We start from the raw sequence: 17,974 nt of genomic DNA, 5'->3' as shown, positions 1-17,974 counted from the left end.
CGCGTGTATATGGGAGAACAGCTTGTTGCTCCTTCAATAGCAAGGAAGTGCTGCACCAGCCAGTGGTGCATTGACTCCCTGCTGTGCATTGTTAACGAGGCTATGAGCGCTGTTTATTATTTTGTGAAGGACTTTGGGGATCTAAGATGATAATGAACTCGGATCCCGGGCTCCAATCTCTCAACAGTGAAAATCCTTGCAATGGAACTCCCAGTTCTTCCTACGGAGCACCAGGCATCACACGTATGCCTCTCTGCAGCAGCTGGGAAGAGATAAGGCCACGCGGGAACTATTGGAATATGATTAGAGAAAACCCTGCAGTACCCTCATCTAGCCAGGTCTGCCTGCCAAGGCCATTAATGAGAACGCTGAGGTTCAAGCAATTGCCCCCTCTAGCTCTGCAGCATAAAAATTCATTTAATTGGCAGGAAGCTGCTTCCCTTGCAAAGGCCCTTGTCCAAGGCATGCTTTTGGCAACGGAAGAGTACAAATACCATCCATTAAAATGTTACTGATAATAGCTTTTAATAGTTTATTGCAATTGGTGAGCACAGGAAAAGACATATTGTTTTCTATTTGAATTCAGTCCCTGAAGGCCCTGAGGAGAGAACACAGTTTCCTCTAAAGTAGAGGAGAGTGGAAGTAGAGGCTAACAACCCATGAGTAAGATTCCTCAGAAATTACTTTTGAAGTAGTGCCTTGGGTGTGAATACAATACTAAACCAAAAAGAAAGGGTTTCTTTATGCATTTCTTTGCAATGGTAGCTCATTACTGAACAAAATTTCAGAGCAGATAATTTTATTAATCCATTTCAGTTATCTTGATGAATTGCCTTTATTGCATCTCAACAATATTTATCACCACTTACTCCATGGGTGAACATCTCAGTGTGAATAAGGTCCATTCTGTATATGATGAATTTTATGTATATTTTTGTTATATTTATGGAATGCTTGGTTTGCATTTTACCACTGAGGAAGGCTTTTAGCTGAAACACATTTAGTACTGGTTCTTGTATATGGATATCATTTATATCTTTTAACCTGTATTTATGTGATTGGACTAGGTACTTACATGCAGAACCATAGGATTGTTTTAAAACATCTTAGCACTTTTGAATGTATAATTGAATTATATATGATATTTTGCACATTAGCACTATGTGTGTAACATTTAGGGGGGGGGGGGTTGTTGCAACCTTTTTGGTTATCTTTCTCATGTAGAGTTGTGTTTTTCTCCACTTTTTTGGTTACACACACACAGTTAGGGACCTTATACCTGGGAATAAAAAAGCCTCCCTGCTCAAAGCAAGCCATTATTAGGGCAAATGATCCTTAGCTTTCTTACCCAATATGGCTGTTTTCTATATTCAGAAAATAGTTTCCTTTCCCACGTGAGCACACATGCAATTCCTCACCTGCAGTTTGAAGCAGTACAGGAACAGGAAAAGTGGTATCATGCAATTCAGACTTAAAAATGGAAAGGCAGTGCTTATTGTTAGATCTGTCAGTTCCCCCTGCAACATCCTTAATAATCAGACAAAAGGAAAAACTCATTAAGAGAACTGATTTTATTGTATTCTTTAGGTTGTAAGTAAGTGAGGCACAGATTCAGGTTCGATCCATCCACTGAGTACCAAATGTGTGTGCCTTCAAGTCACAGTCACTGTGATGTGGTACAATGTTCAGCTCTCTTCCTCTGGAACACAGAAGAAAAATTGAAACAGAACGTTTCTTCCCATCCCAAGCCAGGCAACAAAGCAAACATCAAAAGCAGACAACAAACACAGCCACAATCTTTGCTGCCCTTTTCCCACACACTGCCAAATGCCAGTCAACGTGAAGATAGATCATAACTTCTTACACAATAGACCCTTTCTCAGCATGTTGATAGCTGATCATTTCAAGATGTAGATTTAAATGGAGACAATCCAAGTCCTGCATTCAATGTTTATCAAGAAAACTTTCAGAAACCAGTATGTTCTAATAAGGTCTAATGCAACCAGAAAAATATACTGAAATTTAAACATACCTAATTACAGTAATTATAAAAATAAGTTACAATAATAGTTACAGTGGAGGAGCCCTGTGGCAGAGTGGTAAGCTGCAGTACAAGCTCTGCTCACGACTTGAGTTTGATCCCAGCGGAAGCTGGGTTCAGGTAGCTGGCTTGGTGTAATGGTTAAGTGTGTGAATTCTTATCTGGGAGAACCGGGTTTGATTCCCCACACAACTGCTGGAATGGCTTTGGGTTAGCTGTAGCTCTGGCAGAGGTTGTCCTTGAAAGGGCCCTCTCAGCCCCACCCACCTCACAGGGTGTCTGTTGTGGGGGGAGAAGACATAGGAGATTGTAAGCCGCTCTGAGTCCCTGATTCAGAGAGAAGGGCAGGGTATAAATCTGCAGTCTTCTTTTTCTTCTTCAAGGCTGACTCAGCCTTTCATCCTTTCAAAGTTGGTAAAATGACTACCTAGCTTGCTGGGGGTAAAGTGTAGATGACTGGGGAAGGCAATGGCAAACCACCCCATAAAAAGTCTGCTGTGAAAACGTCATGATGCAACATCACCCCAGAGTCAAAAACGACTGGTGCTTGCTACCTTTACCTTTTTTAGTTACAATAAAGTTGTATTTAGTTTCTCCAATATATCCTTTCAACATTGGACACTGTAGCCTCAGCAATATGTACATTGCCACATCCACAATGGATAAACCAGATATTGTTAGATGCATTCTGATCAACATTTTAAACTGCCTTTAAATGTTTCTCTCCTGAACAAGACTCACATAATCTCTATCACATTCTCCAAATTTCCTAACTACCCATACTTTTTTTGGAGGGGGGCAGGGTATTTTTGTATTGTGTGTGTGTGCACCTGGAAGTCATGATGACTTCTGGAGACTGACCCCTACTGGGGCCCTGGAGGATATTCAGAGAGGTGCCTGAATAAAGGCTGCCCCGCCTCCTGACTCCTGGTATTCCAAGGAGGTCTCCCATCCAAGTACTTGCCAGAGTCAACCCTGCTTAGCTTCCAAGATCTGGCAAGACTGGGCTTTCCTGGGCTATCCACATCAGGGTCATACTAAGTAGTTTTTAAAAAGAATATACATTTATTTTGAGCAACCTCATTCCATGTCTTTCTTTTGCTTATTTTCAAAGATCTAACAAAACAGGGGAAGAGAAAGGCAGCAGGATGTTGCAATACATTGTACATAGGATTCCCTAAAGATTACTAAGTGTGCCAAATGACAGGTGGGCACAGAGTGAGATTTTTTTCAAAAGCAGCAATTTGATCACATCACTGGACATTTGCTTCACCCACTGCGTACAAGAAGAGGGCATGCAAAGTAGAAAGAGGAAAGTCTTCCATGGTATGTCAACTCTAATAGCAACAGATCTCTTGCTCTGAACAATAAATTCCTCTGTTCTTGACTGTTCTCTTAATAAACCTGTTTCAGATGTTCCTGACTGTCACTTGTGACTATTTCATGTGGGTGCTCTTGGCTCTTCTTACTATATGGTGCTGAGGGGACAAAACTGCAGGTTTCATTAATGGTTTTATCAAGTCACCCCTGCTGAAACCGAAGAACGGGAAAAGTACTCCCCCATGACTCAGCTTTTTAAAACTTGGGCATTTTCAGGTCTTGTTCTTTGTGCTGTGACAACGCTAGCAGGCATCTGAAATGTAATGTTCTACAAACCTTCCTCTTCCTCCTCCTCCTCCTCGTCATCCTCCTCTTCATCAGAGCTGAAGGTACCATCAGGCAGACTGTAGACCCGAATGACCTGCTTGTTTGGGTCTTTCAAGATGAGGTACTTGCCCTCATCCAATTTCATGCAGATGTCAATGACACAGCGCAATATGCCCCAGGCGTTCTCCATGCTTAAATTAATTTGGCTGGCAAATTCGTTGGGCTTGAACTGCTGTGTTCCCAGGATCACATGCCGTGAGGAGTCTTTGACATGGTAGCGGGACACATACCTGAAAAGGATGGCCAATGGACAGTTAGGAAAGGCAGCAATGAAGCCCAGGGCTACAGATATGGGCAGATAGAAAGAACATGCAGGGGGTCAATGTGTTTTGAATGAAGTTCACAGAGCATCCTTCATGCTTAAGTCTGCATAACATCACTTCCATGTTAGCATCTTCCAAAGGGTACTGATAAACACATTATTTAAACATCTATTTGAAAATTACTCTTAAACTCAACAGGACATGCTTCTGAAGTCTAATTTTTTGATGCAAAACAATCTAGGGAAAGTAGGAATGTGTTCGCTTCTTGCTGACCTACCACCCTCTCTGTGCTCAGAACATGAAATATCCACTTTACTTGCGTGCCTATTCTGTGTGCCTGAAGGGTTTTACTTCTCAGGCTAACTTCAATATAACTAAGTTCTCAACCTTTATTTTGAGGCTATTTAGAATGCTTTCTGTCTGCACGGTTTTCTGTCTGTACAGTCTATTTAAGGTGTCCGATGGGCTTTCCAGATCAGGGGAACAAATGTAAAAATAACTGGAGTATTCTGCCAAAGCAGCAGTTTTTCCAAAGTCTGGAGCTTCTGAAGCTATACACCAAGAAACTGATTCCAAGCGCCTTTTGTTTACATATAACAGCTATACCCAGAAATCATGAGTTTAGAATGTGGCTATGGTTCTGCAGCCTACACTATCCAGCAACCATGAAAGGACACTCAATTTAGCATGTCCTGGGAAAAGGAGCACCATCACAGCAACTCCCACATCTCTGGCCAAACAGATTCTTCTCATATTGCTTAACAGCCTTCCAGCCAGTTGCTAGCAGAGCCCTGAGCAAATTTATGCTTGCAGCAACACATCGTATTCCTGTGCTGCAGCAGCACAAATAGAAGAACCCAGATCTCAGCAATGCTATGCTTCTCTCAGGAGGTGCGCTTCACCAGTAACATACCACTTGTGATCTTGTGCTGCCTGTGTGCGCTTATAACCAAGAATAAATGAAAATCATTAAGACATGTCCCAAAACACTAGGGACCCAATTAATGGGGCCAAGGAGACTAATAGACAATGTTGTAGAAGGTGGCTTCCACAAGATTCAGAGATAATTTTTTATAAAAATCAAGAGGTACTTGGTATCTCTGGGGAATCTGCTTCTTGTCCTCCATGTTTCTATTGTGTTTCTGTTATAAAGACTATCAAAGCAGCAATCAATTACCTGACAAATAGGTAATGGAGTCTAATTCAGAACAGTAGCTCAGGTGATGCCCAATATTTCATTAAGCACATCATGCTCCCAGAGAAGCTTTAAAAAAAAAATCAATATTTCACCTAACTATAGATATTTCAAGTTTTCACCCACGAGCTAATCATTCAGTCTAATTTCTTTTACTTTGGAAGTCGTACGAGACCAGTAGCTGCAGTTTTGACTCTAGATCTTAGCATTTGGTGTCCCTGACAAAGGTGTGTTTCCCTCTTCTTACACACCCAATCTTCAGACAAAAATCATTTGAGAGACATTAATCTTTAGTCTCACCCAAGTTTTAGGTATTCTGATCCAGCCAGCAATGCACAACATGTCCAACGGGCAAGTTTGTAGCTGTTGTTTTTCAGTTCAGTAGCAATCACAGCTCCTCTCTGAGAGTCCAGTTTCTGACGCCAGTCTACTCCATTACAATGCTGAAAAAAGTAGGTACAGTTATGAAGATTTCATTTCAGCCTAGACTAACTCATAGGGCTGTTGTGAGGAAGAATGATTGTTTGGGTCCCCACTGAGAAGAAAACAGGTTATAAATCATTTCTATTGATTTCATAAGGATAGGTTTAGGTGGGTAGCTGTATTGGTCAGTAGCAACACAACAGTTTGGGTCCAATGGCACCTTTAAAACCAACCAAGTTTAATTCTGGCTATAAGCTTTCGTGTGCACAAAACACTTCATCTGTTGCACTGTGTATGCACATAAAAGCTTATATCCAGAATTAAATGTCATCAGTTTTAAAGGTGCCACTGAACTCAAACTGGTTCTCAACAGTAAACAGAGATGTGACAATCTCACGTTCCAACACACTGTGAGCTTATTAAGTGAGTTCTCTGGGGTTCTTCCTCTATCATAGATCAATGGGAGAAGAAGTCAGCACTTTAAATGACTCCTCTTCAAAGGGAAGGGAGAAATACACTGGTCGCCATTTAGAGCAAACATCAGTTAAAATTGCCCAGCCCAAACAAGTCACAAGCAGCCAGATAACCTTCAAAATGGCTTTTTAAAAAAAGTAGGAATGCAGTTCCGGCTGGCTTGGCATCAGAGGGTGTGGCCTAATATATAAACAAGTTCTGAAAAAGCCCTTCTACAAAATACTCCTCTTACACAGGCTGTTTTGTATCTTGGATATTGTACCCAGCAACAACAGACATGATAAAAACTTAAAACTCTGGGATCTCCCTCACCCTCGAATCCCATTCATTCAATGTTTTAATGTTGATGAATGACACTTCTCCATTGGCTCCAGTCATCACTCCATCATGTTCACAACGCACAATCAGGTCAATGTCATCTCCTAGCTTCCACCTTCGATACCTACAACCAAGAATGGTGGTCAGTAACATTACCATTAGAGATTCATTCAAACCCAGATCAATTTCTATCATCATAACAAGATATGCAGGCAATAACAGTGAGTTTGCATGGGGTATCCAACAAGTCTGGAAGTTGCTGAACAACGCAATGAGCCACTGCCCCCCATCTCTTTGCAGGTTAGAAAATACCACATACCGGTATGCAACAGAAGCCACCTCATTCTTATCCATGTCATCTTCCACAAATGGGTTTGGATTGGGAAATGTATATTTTTCTTTCCCCTGTAAAAGAAGCCATGCAAAAATTTACCAGATGAATGACATGAGAACTTGGGTTTCAGACAAGGTCTCCTATTTTCCATCTCTGAGATGAGAAATCTGAAAACTTCCTTTCTTCATCAACTCCTTCCTCTCAGAGCTTGAGTAGCAAGATCATTTCCTTATGGCTACATCAGCTGTAATTTTATCTGGCATTTCCCAACAGGCATACTAATCTCAAAGAACAAATCCAGAGGCCCTATGTTTTACTGAATATTGTTATGATAAGCCTTTCTGGGGGAATTGTCCAAAGTGGCTAAGAGCTAAGCAACTCCTTCTCAGCAGATATGATCCCATTGCTGCTTATTAAGAAAGAGAATCCTCTCATGGGAAAGTAGTTTTGAACAGCCATAGCAACTCCCACCCTCCTAAATGTTAACACAGTGTAGAATGATTCAAGCCCATCCTTTCTTCTTACCATTCTCAGGCATTGCTGGGAGAAGTTGTGGTTGATGTAGGTGGCTTCCATAGCAAGGTTGCGGGGTGAATTGAAGGAATTGCCCTCATCTTGTGGTGGCTCATTAGCAGTCTCACTCACTGTTAGGAGATCTGAGAATACAGCAAAGTGGAAAACATCAGGACGGTCAAAATATCACAAGAGTACAGCACCAAGTCAGTCCAATATGGTAATTGGGCTCAGACACTGCATCTGATTGTTTTTTCCTAGCCCTCCTTGTTCCTTAGACTAATCTTTCCTTCAAAATCCAAAATTTCCAGATACCATCTGTTTTTCTTACTCAACCATAACATACTAAAGACTCACCAAAATCAGAGTTGTCCCTCTTGTCGAAGAAGAGCTTGGATCCAACTCGCTGAACAATGATATCCCAGGAATACACTGAGCGAGTGCAGGACATGAGGGTGGCTAGGATTGCATCGGTAGCAAACACATTTCCCTGAGTCTTGGCCAGCTGTGCATATAGAACAGTCAGAAAGAGAATGTGAATCCTTTTCCTCCCAAAGGCTACAGGACAATATTTTGTCTCTGTAGAAAAGAACAATGAAACTGGATCCAAGTTGCGCTTTCTGAGATTATTCTTTCAGCAATTATAAAATGGGCAGAAGGGGAAAACAGAGGAGGCCCTATGCGATGAAAATGGTTTCTCCAACACAGGGAAGAAATATTTTAAAATGTTCACAATCCACTATTTAACTAGATTTTTATCTTGAAGGCAGCTCCAAGGCTCATGGGAAATACAAGGTCTAAAAAGTCTCCCAGCCTTCATTAAGTCTGACCAAAAATATTTAACTTTCTCCCTTAATCCAGTAAAGATGGCTTGCTTTCCGCATGAACCTGCCTCTCGATTGAGCTCTTTATCAGAGGGCCCTCTTAAGGTACTCCTTCTTTTGCAGGTTAGGCAGAGAATAAAGCAGACAGGGTCTTCATAATGGAGATGCCAGGATTGTGGAATACCTCCCCTACCCATCTGATGTCTGTGCAAATCTTATAGGCACCCCTAATGTCTGTCCGATTCCCCACTTTCAGTCACAGGTAAGGCTCGCTGCTTTCTACTCTCTGGCTATTTTATAATCTTCATGACAGACCGAAGAGGCAGACCTTGCGGATGACAGGATCATCAGTAGTGGTCACGGTATGGAAAATGCGCTTGATGCTGCGAAGGGTCTTCTCGTTTCTTGTGGTGATGCGGTCAAAGCCTTTGTCATAGTATTCTAGAGCCCCACAGCACTCTCTGCAAGTACAAATTAAGGAACATCAAGGGAGAACACTGACTGCCAAAAGCAGAGTGGCCAGTTTCTCCATCTATGGATGGAGTCAGTTTCTTCAAGGCTTTGCCCTTCTGTATCTGCCTCAAAATAACAAACAGCAGAACGGTGCCATTCTGGATGCTTCTTCTGAAAAGAAGGTTTGGGTTCAAGATAGGAATTTTTAAATTATTTACAAAAATGTGAGCATCTAGGGTGCAGCTTCTGAGCACTTGCATCTCTCTCTTTCCTCCCCTAGTTCATGTGTTCTCGTCCCCATTTCTGTTCCAATTATGTTTTCATATACAACTTCACTCAGGAAGCTTATCACAGTGTTTTTCAGCAATTTCTGACTCTTGATTCTCAACAGAGAATTCACAGTCAAAACAAAAAAGTCTTCTTGGGAACATCAAGGAATGGAAATAAAAATAACTGATGTCATTATGTTCTTCTCAAGGTGAGATCAAAATCCACTAGGGCAGGATGTATTCACCACAATCTGACTTTATGTTGACTAAATCAGAGTTGAGGGACTAGGTCTAGTCTACAAACAAAACAGCGACAACCAAAATGATGCTCCATATGCATGCCTACCACATCACTTTAGGCCTAGAGGTCCAGTTTCCACACTCGTTCCTTGCATTCAGTCCTATCTTCCTGTTTGTAGAGAACACTTGGAAGAACTAAAATAGTATTAATTAAAACTCTAGATGCCTGTCTAGAACACAAAGGAAGAAAAGGGACCTGCTACCACCACTGGTTAAAGATACTCAGATATTGGATACTAGCTTGTGTTTTGTTGAGGACATGATTAATAGCATCATCATGCAGATCTAAGCAATGGTACAGCCCATACACAGCTAGCTCCAGGACCCCACAGTCATCAACTGACTCAAAAACTCACATGTCCTGAGGTTCTGACACTTCTAGATATCTCATCTTCATCAGCCTCGGGAAATCCATCTCTTCCTTCACCTCCCAGTCACTACGAACTTCAACAGAAGAGTCACGAGGCTTCTGCTTTGCAGGCAGAGGAAATACAAGTGGATGGAGGAGAGGGGACAAAACAGCCATGGTTAACAAGGGAGTAGGAGCTGAAAGGGGGCAAGATGGTGGCACCCCAGGAAATGTGTGAGGCTGGATGTAATATCAGGCAAAGAGAAATCTCTTCAGATTAGAAAGTTCACTCTACCTGCGATTTTTGGTCCCATTTCTGCCTCACTCCAAACTGCTTCTGAAACTTTTTTTGCAGACGCAGCCTATCTCTGCAATGACACAAAAAACAACAGCAACATCAAGACAGAGGGTCCCTAGAATCCACTTGCAGTGAAAAATAGAATTTAAGTTGTAAGCTTTGAAGGATATTTGCTGATATTTTTGGTCCTAGAATGGTTGGAAGCCAAATTGTAATACCACTGAATAACTAACATAGCCTTAAAATCAAAACTAAAAATGACAGATTACTGGCTCTTGAGTTGGTTTTGGGATCAATTCAGGAATCATAAATTTAGGGCAGATCTCAGCAGAGCAGGTCAAAATGCTTGGTTACCAATGTACTTTTTCTGGATAATGTATATGTTTGTTAAACTAGCTCTGCTCAACAACTGCCAATTTAGGGCATCCAAAGACCAAACTCACCTTTCTTTCTGCTTGGCACTTTTAGGCAGCGTCTGCAGGTTGAACTGAAGTATGTTCCTGCGGTCCTTGTCTCTCCGAAGGTTCCTCTGAAAGAGGTTGTTTGTGTAAACAAAAGAGCGGGGCATAATCAATCTCAGAAATGTTTTCTGAAGTGCCATTGTTGGCAGACAACCCAGCAAAGGATTGTTTGGCAGACACTGGAATGCATGGAATATGCACTCAAACACATCACTAAATGAGCTCAGAATGATCAAGAACATTACACAAACAGGAATCCAGGGAAAACAAAAGCATTACTTGGGGAGTAAACCTAAGCAGGTCTACCCAGAATTAAGTCCTATATTGTTCAGTGAGGCTTACTTACATGAAAGTGCTCCTAATGTGCCAAAGTTGCAATCCTAAGCCTCCTCCCACACCGGAGGTTTAAAATATTTTTTAAAAATAATAGTAAATCTTGCAATAACTTGTAAACCTTTCAAAATTTTGTTTGGGATGGCAAAGAAGTAGGTAGGCTTTGGGTTCTGTGTGACTTAACGCAAATATTGCAAACATCTTCCACTTAAAAAAAATACAGGCTCTGAGTAGGTACCTAATCACTTGTTCACAATATGCTTTCCCTTGCTTTGAAACGATTCAACCTTTTAATGCTGTAATGGCATCTGCTATGCCCTGCCGCAATTTTTTTAAAAAGTTAGCAAACCTTTTTCTACAATATTCTGCCTTCAGGACTATAAGATCTACTGCAACACCCTGCTTTATCGCATCTGATGAAGGGAACTTTGATTATCAAAAGTTTACAGCCCCAAAACCTTGTTGATCTGTAAGGTGCTACTAGACTTGAATCTAGCTGTTCAACTAAGACCGACACGCTACCCTCTGAAACTATCCAGCTTTCTGGTGTGCAAGAAAATAAATCTTTAACAAATCCTAATGATACATCAAGATGGGTAGCCAAGATGGGTTAGGAGTAGAAAAGAGCAAGAGTCCAGCAGCACCTTAAAGACTAACAAAAGCTGTGGCAGGGTATGGGCTTTTGTGAGTCACTGTTCACTTGGTCAGACACCTAAAGAGACTCTGTTCATTAAGAGGAGGGCTCTCAACTTCATATCTACATATGGAACAGAAATCTCCCCAGGTCCAGGGGCCAAACCCAAGCTTTTCAAGCAGCCTTCATCATACCTGTGCAAACCTCATACGATTCCTCTGGTAGGCGGTCTTCTGGGTCCGTGCTGTGTCCACCAGCTGGAAACTGGCCTCATCTTCCTCATGGAAATAAGCATATTGACTGCCTCCTCCAAACTGGGATGAATACTTATCTGGAAACAAAATTACTGTGATCACTTCAATGTTCCCATGACTGGAATGGTCATTCTCCTCCTGTACTGAAAAACTGGAGGTGACATTTCCAAATCTTATAGAAACAAGAAGTGTTAACACCACTGTGAATTTTTTGCTAAGCAGTCACAAAACAAAAATGGAAGTTTCCTCTCCTGCAGTTTGAGAAAGAAAAACATCTGTATAGTGATCAACACAAGATAAGACATCCCCTTGATTTCTACCCAGCCAAAGTTTCAATCTATTACTACATCAGTGTTTACACAACTAAATCCCAATGTGACCATTTGGTACAACTTGCAGATATCTGTCAAAGCTCATAATATAATCTTCCCTTTCAAGCACAGAAAACAAAAGCAAGCACTACCTTACTTACTTGTGTATCGCTTATCTTGATAAGTAGCTCCAGTCCAGTCTGCAACCTAGCCAACAGTAAGCAAAAATAACAACAGGTCTGTGAGATGTGATATGGCTTAATTTCAGTAAATTTACAAGATTTCCAGCAGAATTGCTAAAAATGCTTCCCATGCCAGCTCAAGTTCTGAGATTCTTCAGTCCAAATTTTAACACCAAGCTCTCCTCCTAGAGAGCCAGTGTATATTATGCTTGCCAGCAGACATCTGCTAAAGAGGGCATCCCCATCTCAGTCTCCACAACCTCAGCTATACAATGCAGTAGCATATCTTGCTGTGGAAACAGCTAGTACAGAAAGCGTTCCTGAGCCCCAGAGCTAGACAGCTCTGGTGGCAGTATGGAAACACTTAACATGACTGTAACAGACCGTATGAGGCTAAGCCTATAGAATGCTAAAATCTTGTATTTGGATTTTCCTTTGGAAAAAACATTTTGACATTGTACAAGCTGCAAACAATAAGTTAAAAGAAGTCCCTCTGCATCAACAAATAATTAGATGTCAAAATGCATCTGGTATCTTCCAATGGATTTCTGTATCATATCTGGGGAAGTCTGGTCATGGCATTTCTTAATAAACGTGTGGATTTTCTAAAGTCATTTTATACTGGTTTGAAGTATTCAGCAGTATCTCTTTATTGGATCTAATGAGTTTGTGCTTGTAACTAAGCTCATTCAATATTTAATTAGTTTTAACTCTACATTTAAAAAAATATTCTATTTAACTGCACTTTGATGCAGCATGTCAAAACAGTATTCAGTACACTTCTCTGATCAACCCTCTTTCTATTAAACAGTCCACATGATTGCACTTTACATCTGGGAGAATTCACCAAAGGAATGCCATTTTTATCAGGTCATCCTTAAGATTTCCAATATGTCCTAAAGGGGTACAGATCAGTATTTGAAAAAAAATTCCAAAGGTCCTGTTCTTAAACATAATTATGACATCATTTTATAATATAAAACACATTTACCTGGGCCCTAACTTAAAGTTCAGTTCTTTCCTTTAAACTTCCATGCAATGTTCTAGCAAACCAACTCCAGAGCTGACATGCGCCATCCATCTACACTGTGAGGTCAGCAAGCCACTATAAACTACCAATTAACAATGACATTTCATGTTGCAGTTAACTCCCAAAATAATAGCATGTTGTATGTACCTTCCTCCACAGAACCTTTCACCAACTTAAGTGGTTCTTTTGGTGGAGGAAACTGCACTTTCCTCACTAGAGAGGCAGGACAGGAGAAAATGGGGGGCAGCACAGACACAGTGTTGTCATTTCTGGTCACAGCAGCAGTGACACTCTAGGAATTTCCCCAATTTATAGTCTTTACAATAGAGATCAGGAAATTCCTAGTACATTGCTTAACAGGATGAAGTCACTGGTGGGTCTTCACTCAGAAGTTGTGTCACATGCTCTGCACCCAAAAACACAGGCCTAACAATTCTAGGTAGGATCCAACCCCTTTGTTATGTGATATAGCTTAATTTCAGTCAATCTGCCATGTGAAAACAGCCTTAAAAATTGCAGCATGCGGCATCTGATAAGAGAACATTGTCAAGAGCAATGCAGTAACTGACTAACTGCATGCTATGCAGCAGAATGAATGAAAACACACATCTTGGGCAGAAAAATACATCAAATACAATTAATAGGAGTTGTCATGCTAAGTACCTTTCCCAGCCGATCCCCTTTACTGAATGGCTGATAAGGCATGTCTTTGAACTGCTCAGGAACAGCACATGGACCCCATCCTGAAGGATTGTCCTGAATCACAGGTGTCATGAATTTTGCCATCTTCTACAACTCTAGAGAGAAAATGGGTTTGAGATAACTTCCAGTAAATTAATTATAGAGTAGATGATACTGCTTTTCAATAAAGCAAGATTCAAAACAAATGGAAATGCTGGAAAAAGTCACCTTGGAAACCTATCCCCCCCAAAAAAAAACCCCAGTTAGGCTTCAATCTTTATACTCAAGGGTATCCTTACATGACTGACAGACATTAGGGAATTAATAGAGAATAAAGTATGCCCCAATATCTCTAATCTCTCTTGGAGGCAGATACAGAAATTGTAATTCCTAAAACTGAGCAGGATAGTCAATTGATTCACATCTGTCTTTCAGACTACAGCATTCCTCCAGTGAGTTCTAGGTGGTGTACAGGCCCCTCCACTTTTATCATAACAACAAACTTGTGTTGTAGGTGGAGTTAAGACCCAATGATTGGCCCAAGATCATTCAGTAAATTTCACAACTAAGAGGAGATTTGAGCCTTGGTCTCTTCCTCAGCATCTCTGTCACAATTCAATGAAATATTAACTTCCTAGCTATGAAGCACTACACTTCACCTTACAACAGAACCTGCTCAACTTTTGCAAATGTAATGTATCCACCAAAATAGATTGAAAGCAACAATACTCCAACAACTCTATTGCTGTAGTGTTTATGCTTAGTTTTATGTCCAAATATGAAAATTAACCTGACACCTCTGGTTGAAAAGGTACACAACCAGTCTTGTAACAAAAGCTCCTCATACTTCTAATGGGAATTTATTTAAGGACTCTATTCAATGCCTATTAGATCAGGTGCCCAAGAAACTATAAGAAAGAACTCATCCGGATTCTTCTGAATGCGTAAGCAAAACTGTGGATCTAAATTAGGGACTAAGAACTGAGAATCTTGCATCAGAGAGCATAAAGTTCTCAAACAGTCTAATTAAAATATCATCCCACCTTGCAATTATTACCCCCAAGTAGTAATTCCACAGTAGTTTTAGATAGTGATCGTGCAACTCCTTAAAGAGGAAGAAGCTTTTATTCCAGTAAAACTTTTGTAGACTAGAGCTTTAGTCTGTGAAAGCTTCTGTTGGAATAAATACTGCTAATATTTCAATTTTATTTGATTAGATACATGTCCAGGGCTTTTTTTTGTAGAAAATCCTAGCAGGAACTCATTTGCATATTAGGGCATGCCCCCTGACAGCACCACTGTTCGGCATGGGGCTTTTTTGCAGAAAAACCAGCACAAACTCGTTTGCATACTAGGCCACATCCCCTGACACCAAGTCAGGCGGAACTACGTTCCTGCTCAAAAAAAGCCCTGCTTATGTCCCCCTTTGCTCTCCAATGGGTACACAAAGGGATTTACATCACTCTTCTCCCATTTATTCCCACAACAACCTTATGTAGTAGGGTTAAGCAGAGACAGCCCAAGGGTTAGTCAGTGAGCTTCCATGGCAGACTGGAAATTCAACCTTTCTCTTTCAGATCCTAGGCCACATACTCTATTACACCACGGTAACGCTCCAGGTCCCCGCCCCGTGTAACTCTTTTATTGTGATCCAACGAGTGAACAGATTTTAACTTTTTAGGGCATGAAGACTACAGTGTCAGCCGGCTCCTAGGAAATTGGTCACAAAACCGAATAAAACTGCGAACTTATTTCGGGGAACCGCCTGGGACACTCAGCAATGCAGACCTCCCACTAGTCGGGCTAAAGCAGATTTTCCTAAAAAGTCCATGATGTGGACAGAAACAGCACACTGTCCACATATTTCATGGGGTCGCCCATTCGTGTATGACTTATCTATGGGGCGTGGATCACAGCAGCCGCGGCAAGGAAGACCGAAGAGGAACCTGCGTGAGATTAAGCCCCTGATTCCCCCATGAACCCGGGTCTAGTCTCGCACTCCCTTCACTTGAAAGGCGACGGCCGAGTTTTTGGAGACCCGCCTTGCGCCCAAAGACGGCGCGAGTCGTCCAAATGAGGCGAGTGAGAAGGATTCCTGCGTCCCAGGCCCAGCCCTAGGCCCCCGTCTCACCTAAGCGACCCAAGCGGGTCCCGATGGCGACGGATTCGGCTCGGGAAGGGCCACGGGGCAGCTAAGGAATTACGCCCCACAAAAAAACCAACAGCTTCCGGCCCGGCTTCTCTGCGATGACACCATCCCACCGCGACGCTATCAGCTGTCGCAAAAGCTGCCGCGTCTTACGTCTGGCCCGTAAAGCAAAAGGCTTACTTTAGGGAGCGGTTGTCTCTGTGGGGCGATGTTGCTTTGTATAAGACGAATACGATAACTGTGATTGTAGTACGCATGCTTAGGGGAGAGGAGTTTGAACACACTGGGACTTAACATGATGGGCATAGGTAGGATGTGAAGGCAAAGACCATGCATGTCAGTCATTACCCGCCCCAGGGACGTTAGCTCTTTATAGGTATGGGTGTGGAAATAAAGATGGACAGGGGGTAACACCATTCGTTATCTGTTTTGTGTGTGCTTTATTATAAGGCGGTGACAGGGAAAACATTCGATAATAACTATTTGGCAGGTTTAGCTGAACCGAAGAGAAACTGTTAAAGGGCAGGAAAGCGTATGGTAGCCGCAAGGATTTTTTTTTTTAAAAAATCTTAAAAAGCGATCTTTTTTTTTGTTTTTGCCTTCTTAAATGGAAAAAGGCTGGAAACAAAAGCTGTCTCTGCGCTTGCTCAGACCCGCACACCCAGATTAGTTTATTGTTTCTTTTCTGGATCTTCTGTTTTCTTAGCAGAAGGGATAAACAACGGTGAGCACATGCTAATTCAAAGAACAGGAACAGAACAAAATCCAGGCTTGCATTTGAAATGAAGATGGCAAAGGCTTAAAAGCAAATTTCAATCAACCAGCTTTGGCAAATTCACCCAAATAATGTTTTTATGGTACCAAAGAAAAAGCATAGTAGCATTTTCTGACTCCTTGTCAAGTACAAAAATACTTCCATGATAATTCAGTTATTTCCTTTATACAGAAGTTCCTCCAAAAGTATTGGGACTTTTCAGCAAAAGAAATGACTAGGGGGGAACATGATAGAGGGTTATAAAATTATGCATGGGGTGGAGATAGTTGACAAGTAAATTTCTCTCCCCTGCTCCAACACTTGAACTCCAAAGAAGCCCAAAGAAAAGGACAACAGCAACATTGGTGGTTACAGTTCACAACTGAAGCCAGTTCAACTATTAACAACCTACAACCTGGATAGTGACATTTCCCTCACACTGGCACCTGGGGGGCTGACCTTCACTTGCTTACATGCAGCCTGCAAACCTAAAACAACTAATCTGCAATGGTATTTGTGAATTTTCTGCATTGTGCAGGGGGTTGGACTAGATGACCCTAGAGGTCCCTTCCAACACTATGATTCTATGATACACTATTTAACAGTAACATGGACTCTGGTAACAAGGCCTGCAACAAACCAAGATGCCAACTTTGCTCTTAAAGATCCTAGCAACATCAGCCATACCATCTCAGTTTCATACCGCTCATCCGCTAATGTCATGACCTCACGTGTCAGCAATGCTCTTCCACCTTCTATACTGGACAAACAGGTCGGTGCCTATGACAAAGAATAAATGGACATAAGACTGACATTGGAAACCACAACATTAAAAAACCAGTGGGGGAATATTTTAACCTTCCAGGACATTCTGTTGCTGACCTAAGAATAGTAGTTCTCTTACAAAGGAATTTCTAAGGGAGATTAGAAAGTGACTGCTGAATTTGCAACTGACAATGAAGCTCAAGACAATGCATCCTCCTAGACTGAATCAAGACGTAGGTTTCTTCTCTCATTACCAGTACTGATTTCTCCATACCTACTTCCCCTTTGCATATTACACCTAATTCAGTCACTGCTGCTATTGTATTAGTTATTTGTTATTTGTGTTATTGTCATTCAGCATCTGAAATCACTGAACTTTTAAATTATACAGTGTTTTTGGCAAGCTTCCATGTGATGTTGTGGAAATAGCAATTGTTATAACATGTTTTTGTTCCTTTTATTGTGTAGAATATATAGATCCACCATAATCAAAGCCTAAGACCAAAACACTACAGTGTGTATCATTTTAATTGTCAAGGCTGCTGCCCATCCTGGCTGTTTTGCCATGCAGCTGTCTTACCGAGGGTTCCCCAAGAGGATCACATCACACTCAAGAAATGGAGCCAACAAGGTCTGGATGTCTGATTTGTTTGAGAGTA

General features: G+C 41.5%; 1 protein-coding gene across 1 annotated transcript; it reads right to left on the bottom strand.

Moving 5' to 3' along the window:
• Positions 1-1,556: 1,556 nt before the first annotated feature.
• Positions 1,557-15,921, bottom strand: EIF3D (eukaryotic translation initiation factor 3 subunit D). The gene is made up of 15 exons (XM_060245521.1): positions 15,779-15,921; positions 13,630-13,763; positions 11,916-11,961; positions 11,384-11,520; positions 10,205-10,290; positions 9,759-9,831; positions 9,471-9,583; positions 8,421-8,553; positions 7,626-7,773; positions 7,281-7,411; positions 6,741-6,826; positions 6,416-6,545; positions 5,507-5,649; positions 3,698-3,978; positions 1,557-1,699 (listed from the first exon to the last, which is right to left on the bottom strand). Exons 2-15 carry the CDS (start codon positions 13,750-13,752, stop codon positions 1,686-1,688), a joined length of 1,644 nt encoding a protein of 547 aa, XP_060101504.1. The 5' UTR covers positions 13,753-13,763; positions 15,779-15,921; the 3' UTR covers positions 1,557-1,685.
• Between the last annotated feature and the right edge of the window lie 2,053 nt (positions 15,922-17,974).

This window comes from Heteronotia binoei, chromosome 8, assembly GCF_032191835.1.
Source record: "Heteronotia binoei isolate CCM8104 ecotype False Entrance Well chromosome 8, APGP_CSIRO_Hbin_v1, whole genome shotgun sequence".
NCBI lineage: Eukaryota > Metazoa > Chordata > Lepidosauria > Squamata > Gekkonidae > Heteronotia > Heteronotia binoei.
The sequence above is the reverse complement of the archived record's forward strand: the minus strand, read 5'-3'. Positions and strand labels throughout refer to the sequence as shown.

Bases quoted from the DNA above. Each gene is read 5' to 3' on its own strand.
- EIF3D (XM_060245521.1), bottom strand. From the start codon at position 13,752: ATGGCAAAATTCATGACACCTGTGATTCAGGACAATCCTTCAGGATGG. The intron at 9,832-10,204 runs GTGAGTTTGGTC...GTGTCATTGCAG, and splicing joins AGTGCCAAGCAGAAAGAAAG to AGATAGGCTGCGTCTGCAAA. The intron at 8,554-9,470 runs GTGAGTTTTTGA...TTGTACTTGCAG, and splicing joins GTGTCAGAACCTCAGGACAT to AGAGTGCTGTGGGGCTCTAG.